Genomic DNA, 17,919 nt, shown 5'->3' on the forward strand with positions numbered 1-17,919 from the left:
GTGACTCACATGTGTGGTCGATTATCTGCCTGCAGTTGTCCCTCCTTCCTGTGATCATCCTTAAACGTCTCACACCCCGGGGCTGGGGGCGTGTTTAGCTCCGTGATGAAGCCTGCCAGCTTCTCCTGCAAGCAACCTGCATCAAGACTGGAGATAGCGAGAACTGACAAGTTCCAGCTGCCCTCCTCTTCCTGCCTGCCCCGTGGGCCCCAGGCTCCAGCTGTGGATGGATGGGAAGACAGCAGCCTTACAGAGACTGCGGGCCCAGCTCCCACAAGTACTGGTGTGTGTGTGTGTGTGTGTGTGTGTGTGTGTGTGTGTGTGTGTGTGTGTGTGTGTGTGTGTGTGTGTGTGTGTGTGTGAGAGAGAGAGAGAGAGAGAGAGAGAGAGAGAGAGAGAGAGAGAGAGAGAGATGAATGACTCCTACTGGCCTCCTGCTCTCACTACACCCTGGTTAACGCTCCTACTGACCAGAAACTCTGGGAGCGGAGTCCAGCAGTTTGTGTTTTAACCATGTGATCCTGATGCATGTTAAAATTCGAGAACCACCGATGTAGGGGAAACCTGTTTACAATTAGATGAGCCTAGAACCTAGCTTTTTACAATACACAAGGAAAGTGTTGCACAGTTTTAACATACCTGAATTTCCTAGAAACTCAACTACTGCATAAAGCTGGAGAAAAGAATACATTCTTTCATTTAGAACTTTCCAAAGAGCTGTTCACCAGTTCAGAAAACTCACATCCTTGACTCTTGGGTGTGAGGGTCACAAATGCAGCACACCTGTCTGGGTGTATAATCGTGCTGTCCTGTTCTTGATGATTTCACTACATACGTGCAAGCATCTGATTACCTCACTATGTGAAAGAATGAGCCTATATATTGAAATACAGAATCTTTTGTATTTATTCCCTTGTATTTTGTAGGGATTTTGATGTTAGGTTTGTAAACAGTCAATATACCCTGTAAAGTTTTATTTCAGGATAGTAAAGGGGTGTTTAAAATGCCCGTTATACACCTCAGTTAAAATGACACCCAGTCCCATGTCCTCCTATATCCTTACTATCCCTTCTTTTTCTTCATTGCCCCTATTATAGCTTTCTGATGTGTGCATTTATTAACTGTTTATCTTCTATATTCCTCACTAGAATGTAAGCTGCATGAGGGCAGTGATGTTGTCTGTGCTTTTTCCTCATATTACCAATATCTAGTGGATAAACATAGGGTTAGTAAGTATTTTTGAGCATATGAAAAATTAAAAAAAATAAAAAATAAAATAAAATACCAATTATAAAAGGCCTGGTGTGGAGTATAATGTTGAGGCCACTGTCTAGTGTGAATACCTGAGCTTGAAAGGCTGTGTACGTGTTTGAGCACACGCAGTTTCTTGGCCAAGTTTTGTTATTAGGATTATAGTACATTCATAAAACAAGTTTTTAGATTTTTTTATATGAGTCTCTATAGCATGGAAATTTTCTATCCTTCAAAAGTTTGAAAAAGTATTTACGAAGTTGTCCCTCCCCCAACATCCTTTTTGGTATCACTCCTTGAACAGTTTTTTCTTTCTTATTGGATTATTCACATTTCCTGTTAAAAAAGTTTATAAAAATCAATGTACATATATTTTCAAGAAAATTAACTGTATCATGAGGTTTTCAAACTAACGTCATCGTGCACACTATACTCTCTTATAATTCTTGTTCTCTAGATCTGTTGTGACATCCTTGTTCTATTTTCTTTATTCCTTTTTTTCCCTTTTTCTTGCTTAAGTTGAGGAGGTTTGGCTGTGGTGCCAGTCATTTGTTTATTTGTCCTCAGATCCATCCCGGGTCTGTCCCCTGCTCGCTGCATTTCCCAGGCTCCCTTGCTGACGAGCTCCTGCCAGGTTTGGTCCATGGCACAGGCAGGATGCTGGCGGGTGGAAGGAGAGAAGCCCGGGGACTTCTTTCTCTGTACTTCCTGCAGTCTTCAGCCATTTCCTCTGCAGTCTTAGGTCCTGCATGGCAGCCCTGCGCCACAGCCCCAGCCAGACAAGATTACTGGGAGTTCCCACTGGGAGGGCCCACTCCTGGGCTCTGGTCACCACACCCACCACCTCTTTTAGGGCCTCACCTTCCCTTACATTCTCTTTCAGATACCACATAATGAAATTTGTTCTACTGGATTACCTGGTGTGGGTTCAGTCTTCCTGGCTGGACCATGACTGACTGATATAGGTTTTATCAGTATTTTTCAGAAAATCAGCTTTTGAATTCATGTATCAATTCTACTATTTTCTAAATTATGCATTTCTTTTACTTGGTGAAATAATATAGCTTAGCCAGCAGTATGCTGGTAATCCAGCTCTCTTGAAAAAAAAAAAAATCCCTGATTTGTAGTATAGATTTCCTCCTCTATGTGAAAGGAGACCATTCCTGTGAAAGTTTTAGTAAGCCAGAATGGCACACAGCAAAGAAGCAATTACCTTTTTCTGTAAATGAATTTCTTTTGGTTAGCAAAAACAAGTACTAATGTAGGTCTTTCATAAAAGTAAAGTGGCATGAAGGAAACTTTTGAAAAGTGGAGGATACCTATATTTGCCAATTTCTGTGGTGTAAACACTTCCCTCATGGCCAATTTCAAACTATCAATGACTTCATGGAACAGAGTTGGGAAGAGAGCTATAGGATCTGCTCTCATGGGGGGATGGAGGGGAAGAAAAGGATTAGAAAGGAGACTCCAGAAAATGGTAAGAATGATCACATCTTGAAACTGAAATTTTTAAATTAACTTCTCCAGAATGCAATGTTCATTCAATACATTTGTTAAATTCATTGTTAAATTAAGTAATAAAAAATTCATTTCATTGGAAAATTTGTTAGGTTTTTCTTAATTCAAAATAATTCCTGGACTTCCTAGGTGGCGCAGTGGTAAAAAATCTGCCTGCCAATGCAGGGGACACTGGTTCGAGCCCTGCCCTGGGAAGATTCCACATGCCACGGAGTAACTAAGCCCATGCACCACAACTATTGAGCCTGTGCTCTAGAGCCCGTGAGCCACAACTACTGAGCCCATGTGCCGCAACTATTGAAGCCCACGCACCTAGGGCCCGTGCTCCACAAGAGAAGCCACTACAGTGAGAAGCCTGCGCACCACAGTGAAGAGTAGCCCCCGCTCGCAGCAGCTGGAGAACGCCCGTGTGCAGCAATGAAGACCCAATGCAGCCAATAAATAAATAAAATAAATAAATTTATTAAAAAAAAATTCCTAAATGCTATGGGCTAAATTATACCCCCTCCTACTCCCATAACCCCCAAGGTGACTGTATTTGGAGATAGAGTTTTTAAGAGGTAATTAAGGTTAAGTGAAATCCTAAGGGTGAGGCTCTAATCTGAAAGGACTGGTGTCCTTACAAGAAGAGGAACACAGACCAGAGCTTCCTCTGCAGGAGCACAGAGAAGAGGTCATGTGAACACACAGCAAGACGGTGGCCACCTACAAGCCAAGAGGAGAGGCCTCAGAACGAAACCCACCTAGCCAGCACCTTGATATTGGACTTCCCATCCTCCAGAACTGTGAGAAATAAATCTCTGTTGTTTAATACCCCAGTCTGTGGCATTTTGTTACGGGAGCTAAGCTGACAAACACACCAAGTAGGCCCAAACAAAAGCCAAAAAACCAGAGCCCATAATGGTCACAATTTGTCTGGGATGATGAAAAGTTTTAGAAATAAATAGTGGTGCTGGTCATGCAACATCGTGAGTGTAATTAATGCCACTGAGTTGTACACTTAAAGATGTACACTTATATTTTACCACAATCTTTAAAAACTAATACAGTAATATACCAAAACCCATTACATTGTACATTTTAAATGGGTGAATTGTATGGTATGTGTATTATATCTCAATAAAGCTATTAAAAAACTCAGAGCCCAAATAATCAGAGCCCAAGTAATCAAATAATTTCAACGACAACGTTGTTGAAAATCCTTTAACAAATGTTGACAGTGAGGAATTCTATGCAGCCCGGATGCAGTGACACTTTCATATCTGCTACAGGCCATCAAAAAGAAAGTAAACCCCCCTCGGGCTTACTCCCCCGGGGGGCAGGAGTGGGAAAGCATCTCCCTGGCGAAGGCCGAGTTCCAGTGAGACCTGCCCGAGAGGAGGGTGGCCAGCCTCTGCCTAAACGCCCAGCTGCAGGTGATACTGAGGAGAATGCCTAGCTCCCCACCCTGGCTGTTACCACGGTTTAAAAACAGCTGCCCCCAAACTTTTAAGTATATAAAGTCTCAACTTCACACACAAGAGAAATGGGGATTAAAAGAATAAATAATCATTTTTCAGTATCATGCTGGCAAAGGTCAAAAAACCACTACGGAGACTGCTGGTGAGGTAAGAGAAACAGACTGACCATTACTGTTGCCATCACAAAGCGGCACAACCTCTCCGGAGGGCACTGTGACAGTATTTATAAAACCTAAAAATGCGCACATCCTCTTCCTTCGCAGTTTTATTTTTAGAATCGTATTCTACATATTGTTCATGGATACAAAAGTTGTACACACTACTTGTAATTACGGAAGATTAGAAAATTTTAATTGCCACTTTTTTTTTTTTTTTTTTAATATGTAAACTTTTTTTTTTTTTTTTTTAAAGAGGTTGTATTTGCATATTTTATTTTATTTTTTTTTTATTTTTTTGGCACACGGGCTTAGTTGCTCCGCGGCATGTGGGATCTTCCTGGAGCTGGGATCGAACCTGTGACCTCTGCATTGGCAGGCAGATTCTTAACCACTGCGCCACCTAGGAAGCCCTTAATTGCCACTTAACAGGAGTCTGGATATATAAATTATGATTCAACTGAATAACGGTACCTCGTACACCTGGGGTAAAGAACCAAGCTGTGCTCCTTTGCACCTTCTGAATTGTGTACTATGTAACTCCTACCAGTTGCTCAAAGCAAAAAGGTTTTAAAATTTAGCAATTTAGTAGGCAAAAATGGCATAATCTTGTTTTAATTGCTATTTCCTTCATTGCTACTGGGGCTGACCTTTTTCGTGTTTATTCATTACCATACATTTTCAGTTCTGTAAGAAAGTTCACAAAACCTGTTTACACTCGTTGGCTCTTCAGATTCCATGATATTGTGAATACAGACAGGGGTAAAATTCTGCCATTCTACACTCGGGGGAAACGGGGCTCCCAGATCTAACAGTAGGTACCAAATATTGATTGCACCATGCATCCTACCACTTATTTATTTATTTTTTATTATTTATGTGGTTGCGCTGGGTCTTAGCTGCAGCAGGTGGGCTCCTTAGTTGCAGCATGCATGTGGGATCTAGTTCTCTGGCCAGGGATCAAACCCAGGCCCCCTGCATTGGGAGCATGAAGTCCTAACCACTGCATCACCAGGGAAGTCCCTTTACCAGTTATTTTTAAATATGTTACTTCTAACTTTCCCAACAGCCCTGCCAGGTAGTTATTACCAGTCGCATTTTACAAATAAAGAAACTGGGACTGAGAGGCTGGTTAACTTGCCCATAGCCACTCAGCTGGTAACAGGGCCCTGTGGTCACTTGAATCCTGAATCAGTGTCCTTGCTATACAGCAGCTTCCAGGGCCTGGGTAGAAAGATGCTGGTGTCATCGGGAAGCACGGAGGTCCACCCAGTCCCATACGTGCAGAGAGGCATCACTTGCTGCGGATAACAAAGTCCTCGGTTTGTAGGGGTGCCAGGTGTGGGTGGTGACCAGTGGAGCAGTGTCCACCCCACTGCCGTCTAGGAAGATGTGACCTCTGTGCGTGAAGACAGGTTCTACTTGGCACCCCATGCCATCCCAAGACGTGACATCGTAGACCTGGACCGTCCCATTGAAACCTGAGGAAGAACAAGAAAAGAGAGAGCACTGACACTGAATCTCTGAATGCTCTATGGAACCCGAACAGGCTAGAGGATGAGGCATCAAAGAGCAACAAGATGCTTAAAGACCAACTGAGGGGCTTCCCTGGCGGTCCAGCAGTCAGGACTCTGTGCTTTCACTGCTGAGGTGTGGGTTCAATCTGTGGTCAGGGAACTAAGATCCCACAAACCGCGCAGTGCAGCCAAAATAAATAAATAAAAAAAATTAAAGGCCAACTGGAGGACATGTAACATCTACCATCAATGTCCGCGGCTGATGACTCCACGGGGCATATAGCGCCGCACGTCTGCTGTCCATCTAGCACGTGCCGGGCCCAGGCGAATCCTGCATTCTCTCTTCTAACCCTCATCACTGTATGAAGTAGGTGCTATTATTTCCCCCAAGAAATGGAGGCTTTAGAGACTTTTCAAACCTCTTCCACTTGCCTCCAGTTCTACTCCCTCCACATGTGAGTCCCTCTTAGCAGATGGCCCTGTCTCCTACTTGATGGGGAAAGAGAAGCCTTTAGAGAGAACTACCCAAGCCTGTCTGCTCTTTCTGAATCCTGCCATTACCTCCTGTTCTCTCAACTATTCTTTCAACCTCTCCCCCGCTCAGAGGATCCTTCCATCAGCTTTCAGATACGTCATTACACACCCTCATTCATTTATATACTGCCAGGCCAGACCCGGGAGCTGCTGACCTAGCTGGATTGCTGTCATTCTAAAAGCGAGTAAGCTGAGCAGCACCCCTGAGATCCTGTCCCCTTTCTCCAGCACAGCCCATGGCTGTCCTAGTGTTTTAACAACTGCAGGCCTCTTGACCTACCTGAGAACTGAACTCCTGCTGGGACAGGAAAGGCCTGCTACCAATGTGTGGAAGTTTGGTAGCTAGGATGGGCAAGGGCCACCACTGAAGAACCTGGATCGCTAATCTGGAGCTTTTCTGTGAGCAGCTTTAACTTCTGGGCCCAGATTTATTATGGGGCTATGGGCTCCTTCCTGAGCACCCCAGAGTCTCCGGGAGAGAGATCAAGTGACAGACACAAAATCCTCTCAGCAGTACCTGAAATGGCCAAGCAGTTGTCCAGGCCTGGAGCCCAAGTCACTCGCAGCAGCTCTGGGTCAGGACTAGGCATGGACACTGGGCACTGGACTGAGCTCACAGGCTGGCAGAGATCCCGGGGGTCAAGAAGACAGAGCTGCCCGTCTGAGCCAAGGCTGGCAATGCTGGGCCCAGGGCCCCGGCCCCCAGCTTCTGCACACCACCTCCCTCCAGCAGACCCAGGGCAGGGGCTGAGGTTCTCTGACGGGGCCCACTTCTGGCGGGTGTCGACAAGCCCTAGGCGGCCTGAGGTACAGCAGAAGGCAAAGGTGTCTGCGTCCAGGACTTGCAGGCTACTCAGCAACTCGCCATCACTGATACCTGGAAGACGGGGCGAGAGGAGAAAAGTGGCTGCAGTCAGATGGGTCCAGCAGTTTGGTGGTGCTGGCCAGTCACAAGTCCCTTCCTCTGGAAAGCTCCCCACCAGCCCCTGGCAGAGTGAACCACGTCCCCCCGCCCACTCATCTCACACGGTCTGCTCGGCTGGCTGGGTGCTGGTCTCGGGACTGCCTCTCCCAACCCCATAACAGGAGCCCCTTGAGGCCAGGCCTTGCCTCTCATTCATCTTGTTTCCCCAGCAGCTGGCACACAAGGTTGAATTCAGTTTCCAACGTGGCTGAGTGGGGCTGGGACGCAGATGTTGGCTGGAGAAGCCAGCAATGGGCTGTGGTACCTGAGCTGTACGTGGTCTTCTGTGATTCCAGATCCACCACCTTCAGGCTGCTGAGCCTCACCCCGTGGAGGACTCTGGGCGCCGCCGCCGAGAAGATGGCCACTCTGGGCCAGAGATGCCCCTCATTCTCGTGCACATCAATGGTGCTGACAGCTTTAATGACATCTGGGGGGAAAGTGGAAGAGGCTAAAGTCCAGAATGTTAATGCAGGTTTGAAACATTCATGGTGAGGGCCAGCCAGAAGGTCGGGGAGAAAGGGAGCTCACGGTTGGCGAGAGAGGAGGTGGAGACATAATCACTCTGCATTGTGTTTACTTTTTGGAAACTGTCAGAAGCACTATAACTTCTTTATAATTTGTCTTATGAACTGTTTCACAAATGGGAGATAATGAATCTCAGCAGCCTCTCAAAACCTCCAAAGCAGTTCTGGCTTTTTATAGTTTTGCAGAGAACAAATAAAGGAAGAGAAAAGGAAAGAACACTCTGATGGTGCCGTTTACACCTTAAGTGAAAATAACAGGAACAGAGTTCATGAAATAATGTTATTTCTTCAAAAACATGTCCCATGACCTCAAGCAATTGGCTGAATCCTAACAGGTCAAGGTTACAACACAGATGTCTTTGTCTTCAAACATAAACAGGGCAAGAAAGTCCATGTCTTTTGTACACTGAATGTTAAAAAGACACTCTCAACCTCAGGGTAAATCAAATTTTAGCTTTGTTCACCTCAGTCTGCGCGGACAGCAGACAGGTTTCCATCTCTGCATTCTCTGTTTATAACACAGTTCAGAACAAGTAGTTTGCTGTACAAACTACTTAAAGGGAGACACATATTTTCCATTTTATATTTTCTTGCTCCAAGAGGGGGCTCATTGTTTGGTTTCCTCAGTCTCTAAAGACAATGGAGATCTGTGTATTTTTAAATTCTAGCGGATAGGTAAGAGTCAGGCTGAGGAAGGGCGGGATGAGAGAAGGAACACTAACACGGCTTATCAAGCGAGCACATGGCACTCAGCTGCCTGGAGATGGTTCACATGCAAGGAATCGCAGAGGGCACGGCCGGGCTGGGCTAGGATGCAAAGGCCCTTTGAGTCCTGCTTCCCAGGCCAGGGACTCTCAGCGCACTTCATCCATACTTGCTGGACATAATTGCTTTACCCCAGGAGCTGCAGAGGGACACTGGAGCAGACACAACAGCTGAGCCTCAGGCCTGGTGTGTCTCTGGCGAGTGCCAATGACACTGTGATTCAAACCAGAGCAGCACAGCTTGCCTGACTCTCCCGGACCCCACTTTAGCGGCTCCCTCTTCCCTTTCCACAGACTCTGAGGAGCCTGGAACAGATTCCCCAGGACCTGCTGCTCTGCGCCAGGGGTGGTTCTCAGATGTGATTTGTCCCCTGACGGTGGGGAAGGAGGAGGCCATGGGAAAGTCTTCGAAGACCTATTTCAAAGATGCAGTGGAAACAAAGGCTTCAGCGCTCCCGACTGAAGAGTTGTGCTCTGTAGGAAAGAAATGCAGGTCCCTCCTCGTCCCCTCTCTCGTCAGTGGTAAAATGCCCCCTCGAGGAGATCCACACCACCTTTACCAAATCAGTCAAACAAAAAGAAAAACTACTCCAAAATCAAAGATACAGCGAGGCGTCTCCAAGAACAGGGCAACAAAAGAAAGAAGGCTGTGTCTGAAGATTAAACCAGCAGCAGCAGGCACACTCCTTGAGGAGTCAGAACGGCTCCAGACCTGCAACACCGAGCGAGTGCATTACCACGTCGAGGGGAGAGTGGTGGCCACGAGAGGGGGCTGTTCGGCCACAAAGGCAAAGAAAACGCGGGGGCCTGTCCAGGGCAGAGAGAGCCACCTCAGACTGAAGGTTTAACTTCAAAGTGAAGGCCGCGGGAGGCATTCAGCTGAGACTGTTAGGTACGTCTTCATCTACAGACACTCGCAGTGGATTCCTCAGCCCCAGAGCTGAGAGGAGAGGCCGCAGGCCCGCCCTCAGGGGCTTGGACAGCACCTAGGCCTGTGGAGCCGCGCCTTCGCTTAGGAAAACACCGTCCGGAAGCCCTGGAGCTGATTCCTCTAGTTAAGATTATGTTTATCATGCAGCTTTGATTAGGTTAGGTCTTTTACAGGAAAAGAGTAAAGATCTGGAATATTCCACTTTTAGCGATATTTATTTTTTTCATTATAAACTAATAAAGCTGGTTTACACAGGGTGAGTCTGGTGAATGTACCTGCCCCTATAAACAGATTAGATTTGTTCTGGGTGTGCTGACAAGATCAGGCTTCTGAGACCGAAGCGGGTCAAAACCTGAATCTTGGAAAATTTACCAAGATAATGCTATGCTTTTAAGGCATCTAGGAAAACAGCTGGCCAGCCTTCCCCAGATTCTGGAATATTCTGCACTAATATTCAGGGGAAGATAATATAAGATTTCTTACTCTCATATGAGTGTCAGAGCAAGCCTCCTTGGGCCTAGCCCCCCCTGGGCCTGGGGCTACAGGTTCTAACTGGCAGCTGGTACCCTAGGCACTGTCAGGACAAAAGGTAGCTCCAAGGTGCCCCCTCATCTTTAAACCATTGCTGCCCCACACAGCCTATTTTTAGGGAAAGATGAAAAATAACTATACGTTACTGGCATAAGGACAGATATAGAGATCACTGGAACAGAACAGAGAGTCCAGAAATAAACCCTTACATTCACAGTCGACTGATTTTCACCAAGGGCAGCAAGGCAAGTCAGTGGAAAAAGGTCAGGCTTTTTGACTAATGGTGCTGGGACAACCAGACACTCACATGCAAAAAGATGAACTTAGACCCCTCATACCATACATAAAAGTTAATTCTAAAGAGATCATAGACTTAAATGTTGAAGCTAAAACAAACTTTTGGAAAGGAAAAAAAAAACACTTTGGAAAATCTATGGATTAAGATTTCTTAATATGATACCAAAAGCACAGTTCCTAAGGGAAATTTTAAAATTTTATGCTTCAAAGGACACTATTAAGAAAACGAAAAGAAAGACTGGCCCCTAGAATAATGGAAATAAAAACAAAAATAAATAAGTGGGACCTAATGAAACTTCAAAGGAAACTATAAGCAAGACAAATAGACAACCCTCAGAATGAGAAAAAATATTTGCAAATGAATCCACAGACAAAGGATTAATCTCCAAAATATATAAACAGTTTATCCGGCTCAATATCAAAAAAACAAACAGCCCAATCAAGAAATGGGCAGAAGACCTAAATAGGCATTTCTCCAAAGAAGACATACGGATGGCCAAGAGGCACATGAAAAGCTGCTCCACATCACTAATTATTAGAGAAATGCAAATCAAAACTACAGTGAGGTATCACCTCACACCGGTTAGAATGGGCATCATCAGAAAATCTACAAACAGTAAATGCTGGAGAGGGTGTGGAGAAAAGGGAACGCTCTTGCACTGTTGGTGGGAATGTAAATTGATACGGCCACTATGGAGAACAGTATGGAGGTTCCTTGCAAAACTAAAAATAGAACTACCATATGACCCAGCAATCCCACTGCTGGGCATATACCCAGAGAACACCGTAATTCAAAAAGACACATGCACTCCAATGTTCATGGCAGCACTATTTGCAATAGCCAGGACACGGAAGCAACCTAAATGTCCATCAACAGATGAATGGATAAAGAAGATGTGGTACATACATACAATGGAATATTACTCAGCTGTAAAAAGCAATGAAACGGGGACATTTTTAGAGACATGGATGGACCTAGAGACTGTCATACAGAGTGAAGTGAGTCAGAAAGAGAAAAACAAATATTGTACATTAACACATATATGTGGACTATAGAAAAATGGTGCAGATCAACCAGTTTGCAAGGCAGAAATAGAGACCCAGATGTAGAGAACAAACATATGGACACCAAGTGGGGAAAGCAGGGAGGGTTGGGGGGGAATGAATTGGGAGATTGGGATACCAAATTGTATACTCTAAATATATGCAGTTTATTGTAAAAAATAAAAAAATAAAAAGTTTAAAAAAAAAAGTAAAAGACTGGGAGAAAATATTAGCAAAACATATATCTGATAAATAACATGTATCTAGAATGTACAAAGAACCCTCACAACTCAATAAGGACAAAATAGCCAATCAAAAAGTGGGCAAAATATTTAACAAAATGTAAGCACCAAGAAAGCAAGGAACATCTACGTGTGTGTTTGCTGTTATATCCCCAGAACTTTGCCCAATGCTTGACACATTGGAAGCACACAATGAATATTGATTGAATGATGATATGTTAGCTACGGCTACCTTACATTATTATTATTATTATTACATTACAATATGATGATGATGATGATGATGACGTGCCCTTTCATAAGCAGATCTTACCTCCAGGAACTAGATCTAAGCAAAAAGGTGGCACAGACCACAATGCCAGTCAGCAAATGTCCTAACCTTTTTTTCAGAGCCCTTACATACTATACTGAGATCAATTATCATTATCTAACTATCGTTACCATCAGGCATGGTTATAAGCAGACTCTGCAGTCAGACTAGCTGTATTAAGTCTTGGTTCTGCTACCACCTTTGTGACTTTGAACAAGTTAATCTCTCTGGGACAGAGTTAGTTCTCTGAGAATTTAATGAGATCACACATGGAAAGTGACTAACAGTGACTGGAATATAATATGCACCCATTACCATTACTGCTACACAATACAGATTGCTGATTAATCTGAATAAGTATCTATTAAAATGTACAGTGAAACTGGAATATCAAGGGGCCTGTGAGAGCATGTTACCTCAGCCTACTAGGAGAAAAAAAAGTAACAAAACACCCTCATGAAGATTTGAATAGGCATTTTACCAAAGAAAACATATGAATGGCTAATAAGCACATAAAAAGATGCCCAACATTATTAGTCACTAAGAAATTGCAAATGAAAGCCACGACATACAATTTCATATCCATTAGGATAGCTTTAATAAAAAAGACAGAGAGTAACACATGTTGGTGAGGACATGGAGAAATAGGAACCCTCATACACTGCTGGTGGGAATGTAAATAATGAAGCCATTTTGGAAAAGTTTGGGAGTTTCTTAAAAAATCAAACATAAGTTTATCACATGATCCAGCAATTTCATTCCTATTGTCTGTCCAAGAGAAATGAAGACATAAGTCCACAGAGAGACTTGTGCGCGAACGTTCTTAGCAGCATTATTCCTAATAACCAAAAATAACACCCTTCAACTGGTGGATGGACAGACAAACGTCGTACCTCCACATGTTGGAATACTGTTCAGCCACAAAAAGGAACAAACTGTTGATACACATTATGACACTGTACAACATGGTGGACCTCAAAAGTATTAGGCTCAGTGAAAGAAGCCAGATACAAAACCCCACCTATTGTATGGTTCCGTTGATATGAGATATCCAGAAAAGGCAAATCTATTATAGAGACAGAAAGCAGATTAGTGGTCGCCTGGGGCAGTGTGTGGGCATGGAGATTAATAGTAATTGGCATGATAGACCTTATTGGGGTCATGAAAATGTTCTAAAATCGATTCACAGCGTTGGTTGCACAACTTGTTAAATTTACTAAAAAAATCACTGACCTGTATACTTAAAATGGGTGAATTTCAATTATGAAAAAATAAACAATCATAATTACAAATAAGTATACAAAGATACCTGGAAGCTACAGTCTAAGACAAACGACAAGGAAGAAACAACAAAGGAAAGCCCACAGGGTCAGTGACCTCGAAAACCAAATGAGGACCAGAACTGCCTTCTTGCAGCAGTGAAGCCTGGGGAGAAGACAACAGCTGCCGCCGGTTTCTGGGAAGCGATCAAGTGAGGCAGTGTGGGAACTGCAGGCAGAGGACCACACAAGCCCAGGGGCAGTTCCAAGAGCGGCTGCCTGTGCCTCTGATGCCTGCTTCCGCGCGGGCCAGCACTGCTCTAACCCAAGGAAGGATGGAAGGGGCTGCATCGGGGCCGCAGGCTCCGGTGCCTGCCTGACAGGGGAACTGCAAACCCGCCTCTGGAGGCAATGCTATGAGGGAACTCCCCCGACTCCCAGAGGCACACGACTAAGACTTCCTGAGCCTTTCCTGCCTTTCCTGTTCCGCTGTTGGGGAGCAGAGTGATGTCTCTGAGTGGGAGACTGGTCAGCCTGGTCTCGTGCTCACTCACGGTTTTCCCTCCCTTAGGGCAGCATGCCTGTCACAAGAGGGGACCTCCCTGCTGCCCTCGCTCTGCCCCTGGCCGGGAGGCGTGGAGAGGCCCGCGGCTTACCAGGTGCCCTGCCTCCGACTGGGCTGGGAAACTCAATTCCTGAAGCAAGCCATAGGCAGCTCGATTTGGGGCTTGTGTGCACTGCTGTGGCTGCTAACTCATCTTTGCTGCATTAAAGTAGATACTGCATTTTTCAAACAAATTTTTTGGCCAAGGCATGCGGGATCTTAGCTCCCTGACCAGGGATTGAACCCGTGCGCCCTGTAGTGGAAGCACGGAGTCTTAATCACTGGACCACAGGGGAAGTCCCAATAGATAGTGCATTTTAATTCCCACCTGGCTCTGAGTCTACTTCTTAACTGGCTCAGATTAGGGATTGGGGGTGTGGGAGTAACAGGCCTTCCTATAACCCCCATCCCCACCAAGTCAAAGCCACTCACCACTGTCGTCTGAGACTTGCCACACCTGCAGGTAACCACCGGGAAGGCCACTGGTCACCAGCAACCTATTCAGGATGGATAGGAAATCTCAGCCCAGATGGTGGAGATAGGACATACCCCTCAGCCTCTCCCTCTCCAGCCCAGTCATCTTGGGATTCCTCCACTCCCCGTATCAGGAGAGCCAACTGCAGGGAGGGGTCATCCAGACTAGTCGCCCTCATTTAACAGATGAGGAGCAGGCTCACTCCCCTTTACGGACAGCCCCACAGCTCACGGAGAGTTGTGGGACTGAGCCCTGGCTTCCACGTGGCATGACATGTGCTGGAGGACCCAGCAGGGAGCCTGAACACAGAACCCTCACCCAGAGGCTCTAGCCTCTGCCAACTGAGCCATTAGCCCCAGCTACCCACCATCAGCTTTCTGAAAACCTAAGAGCATCCCTTCTACTCTGTATCTATTCCCTGGAGCAACGCCAGCGATCTGTGGGTTGCAGTAGTCAAAAGGTCTGTGAGGGACCATGAAGCCATCCAGCCCTGGTTCCTCTGTATTCCAGTCTGTGTGTGCCCACGAGCACCCATGTGCCCCTGTGCCGAGGGGGCAGAGGGAGGGGTGCGGATAAAGAGGCAGGATACCCCTGACATTTCCAGCCACTCCATTCTGAATGGAAGGTCCCGGTCACAGAGCTGATCATACCTGGTGTCTGGCACGTGCTTCAAATCAAAGACAGACCTGTCTGAAAATCCTCCATGGCGTACCTTGAAATCTCTTTCAGGGAACAAGCCCTAAAATACAAAGGGGTGGCCAATGAGCTAGGGGCTGCTCTCCACAGGAACATATCAGACAAGCTCCAGGTAAGGGGCCATATCCCGGCCTGGCAGGAAGCCACAGAAGCCCTCAGGTGGTGACGATGCTTCTCCGGGCAGGGCCTCAGGGTGCTGTTACTTGTAAATGTTGGTCTCAGCTGCCTACATAGACAGCTTCCTTTCTTTCCCGCACATCCAAAACCTTTCCTCTAATCTTCCACCACAGCACAAGTGTTATATTCCAAGCCTTCTTAGAGGAGTCACAGAGGCTTCACAGCTTGTCAGAGAGAGCTGGACTGTATCAGCCAACTAACACAGCCCCATTCCTCCCTACACCTCCCAATGGAAGGTAGGTGGGTTCTTCCAGCAATAAAAATACAACTGCCAATTATCCAGGGTTCACTGTGTCAGCCACCCTGTTCAGTGCTTACTTTATCATGCTGACTTCTTACAACCACCCTGTGACGTGGTAGAATTATCCCTATTCTAAAATGACAAAGCTAAGGCACAGGGAACTTAAGCAACTTTTCTAAGGTCACACAGGGGTTATGTTATACATCTGAACCCAAGTCTGTCTAACCGAAGTCCATGCTCTTGGCCACTAGACCACTATCTTCACGTAAGGAACCAGAGGCAGGGGAAGAGGAGGTGGCCACAAGAGAAAAGAGGGAAAGCCAGGGGTGAGGTGGGAGGTAAATCAGGTCTCTCATAGAAGCTCACTTTTGGTAAGCTCCTGGCGCAAGCTTGAGGGGTAGGTATGAGGCGGATCAGGAACACTAGGAAGGTAATTTACTCGAGGGCAATAAAGGCTGGACTGATCTAGCCGATGAGTCTGAGTGATTTTTTATTTTATTTTATTTTATTTATTTATTTATTATTTTTTGGGGGGTACACCAAGTTCAATCAACTGTTTTCATACAGTCTGAGTGATTTTACAGTAACATTAGGCAGCTATCAACTCTTTTCTTCATGACACATTCTTTTCTCTTGGCCTCTGGATCACTGGCCTTTTCTGAGAGTCCTCCTGCTTCAAAGACTATTCTTTCTCAATATTCTTTGTGGGTTCATGTTTCTCTACCCATTCCTTAAATGTACTCCCTGAGGTCTGTCTTTAGCCATCTTCTCTTCTTATTCTCTATACACTACACATTCATCCTAGGTGACCTTAATTATTCTAAGCTTTCAACCACCCTCCATACTCTAATGGCTCCCTAAATCTTTTTTTTTTTTTTTGGCCAGGCTGCACGGTTTAAGGGATCTTGGTTCCCCAACCAGGGATCAAACCTGGGCCCCATGCAGTGAAAGCTTGGAGTCCTAACAACAGGACCACCAGCGGAGTCCCCCTAAATCTATTTTTGATAAAGTATAATTGACTTCTTGCTCTAGGAGCCCTCTGTAAATCACAGGACTTTCTGTAGCACTTACCTCTGTACACATTTGCCTCCCTTTATTAGACTACAAGGGCAGGCCCGGTGCTTATAGTTTCTCTCTTTCTGGTATGCAGAATAATGTTTAATAGACAACAGGAGCTCCATAAAGGTTTAACAAATGAGTAGAAGTAGACACATATACTCAGCATATATATTTCAAGTTACCTGGTTTTCTTTTACAGAAAGTCTGAGAGGCAGTATCAGATGAAGAATCTCATTTTTTTTCAGGCTTTCATAGCCAGCGACCAAGATTCCTGGAAAAAGAAGCAGAACAGGCTGTGACAAACTGCTAGAAAGATTCTGGATCATGGCTGGGTCTAGACACTCTGCCAAATCTTCGAAAGCAAAGATGAACTCCTTTGCCATTGGTATGCAGCCTTGTATTGGGGGATGGAAGAGACCTAGATCTTAATAAGAGAAATATAATGCTGATGGGGGCATGAAATTGCTACAAGTGACCAAGAGGCCCTCAAGGTCCCAGAATAGTGCTTGGGTCCCACTGGGCTGAGCTCCTGAGTCCCGGCTTGAGGAGTGGTCCTTCAGGGCCAGACAGGTCATATCACCTTTGTCACCAATCCATTCAAGGACTCGAGTGGCTCCGGAGAGGTCGAAAGCATGGAAATCCTGGTACCTGCATGATAAGGAGACAATGTCACACGATGCATGGCACTTTATGGCTGTTGAAGAACCTGAGATGTTAGCATGGTTCGGTAGTTGGGGGCCCAGGCTTTGGAATCAGGCAGAACTGGGATCGAGTCTTGTTACAGATTTTAGCCCCTGTGTGACTGGGACCAGCCCAGTCACAGTTCCCTGAGCCTCGTCCTCATCTGTAAAATGGAACTCCCACAGTACTCAGTCTTCCCAAGGTTGATGTGAGGAATCAATGAGATAATCTTTAAGGTTTAACTCAGAGGCTAACGCAAAAGAAATGGTCACATATTATTATAATATTATCCCCCCCACAAGCAATGCTCCTCCTAGTACTTCACACAACTTGCACACACAGGAAGGTGTCATTTCCCAGATGCAGGAGCGAGTCCCAGACGGAGTCCTCCCTATAGGTCCCGCCCCACACCAGCACTGCCTGCGTGCTCCACCCCGCGCCCGTCCAGCCCCCCGGCCAGCTCCGGGCCCGGATTCCACGTCGCGGGCCCACACGATTTACAAGCGCAAGGATTCCACCAGCCAGTCCTCGGAGGGGTCCATGGCAACTGTCGCTTCCGGTACCCCACTTCCGCCTCTGAACCTTCGTGGGCAGGCGCGGCCCTCTCGCGAGGAGTGGGCGCGGCCTGCTCTGGCCCGGGGGCGGGGCCTAAAGGTGCCCTGGCGCCTCCTCACACCCGCGG

At 45.9% G+C, this 17,919-nt stretch overlaps 1 protein-coding gene across 1 annotated transcript; it reads right to left on the minus strand.

Moving 5' to 3' along the window:
- Positions 1-4,481: 4,481 nt before the first annotated feature.
- On the minus strand, positions 4,482-17,818 carry WDR73 (WD repeat domain 73). The gene is made up of 8 exons (XM_057723702.1): positions 17,739-17,818; positions 17,137-17,204; positions 16,739-16,827; positions 15,034-15,122; positions 14,341-14,405; positions 7,665-7,829; positions 6,953-7,312; positions 4,482-5,865 (listed from the first exon to the last, which is right to left on the minus strand). The coding sequence occupies exons 1-8, from the start codon at positions 17,777-17,779 to the stop codon at positions 5,630-5,632; spliced, it is 1,113 nt and encodes a 370-aa protein (XP_057579685.1). The 5' UTR covers positions 17,780-17,818; the 3' UTR covers positions 4,482-5,629.
- Positions 17,819-17,919: the final 101 nt, after the last annotated feature.

Source organism: Hippopotamus amphibius, chromosome 2 (genome assembly GCF_030028045.1).
Source record: "Hippopotamus amphibius kiboko isolate mHipAmp2 chromosome 2, mHipAmp2.hap2, whole genome shotgun sequence".
In the NCBI taxonomy this organism is placed as follows: domain Eukaryota; kingdom Metazoa; phylum Chordata; class Mammalia; order Artiodactyla; family Hippopotamidae; genus Hippopotamus; species Hippopotamus amphibius.

What these genes read in the sequence shown, in the direction of transcription:
- WDR73 (XM_057723702.1), bottom strand. Translation starts at nt 17,779, where the DNA reads ATGGACCCCTCCGAGGACTGGCTGGTGGAATCCTTGCGCTT. An exon ending in CTGGTGGAATCCTTGCGCTT is followed by an intron (nt 17,205 to 17,738) that starts GTAAATCGTGTG and finishes CTTATCATGCAG; the next exon opens with GTACCAGGATTTCCATGCTT. An exon ending in TGAATGGATTGGTGACAAAG is followed by an intron (nt 16,828 to 17,136) that starts GTGATATGACCT and finishes TTCTTTTTCCAG; the next exon opens with GAATCTTGGTCGCTGGCTAT.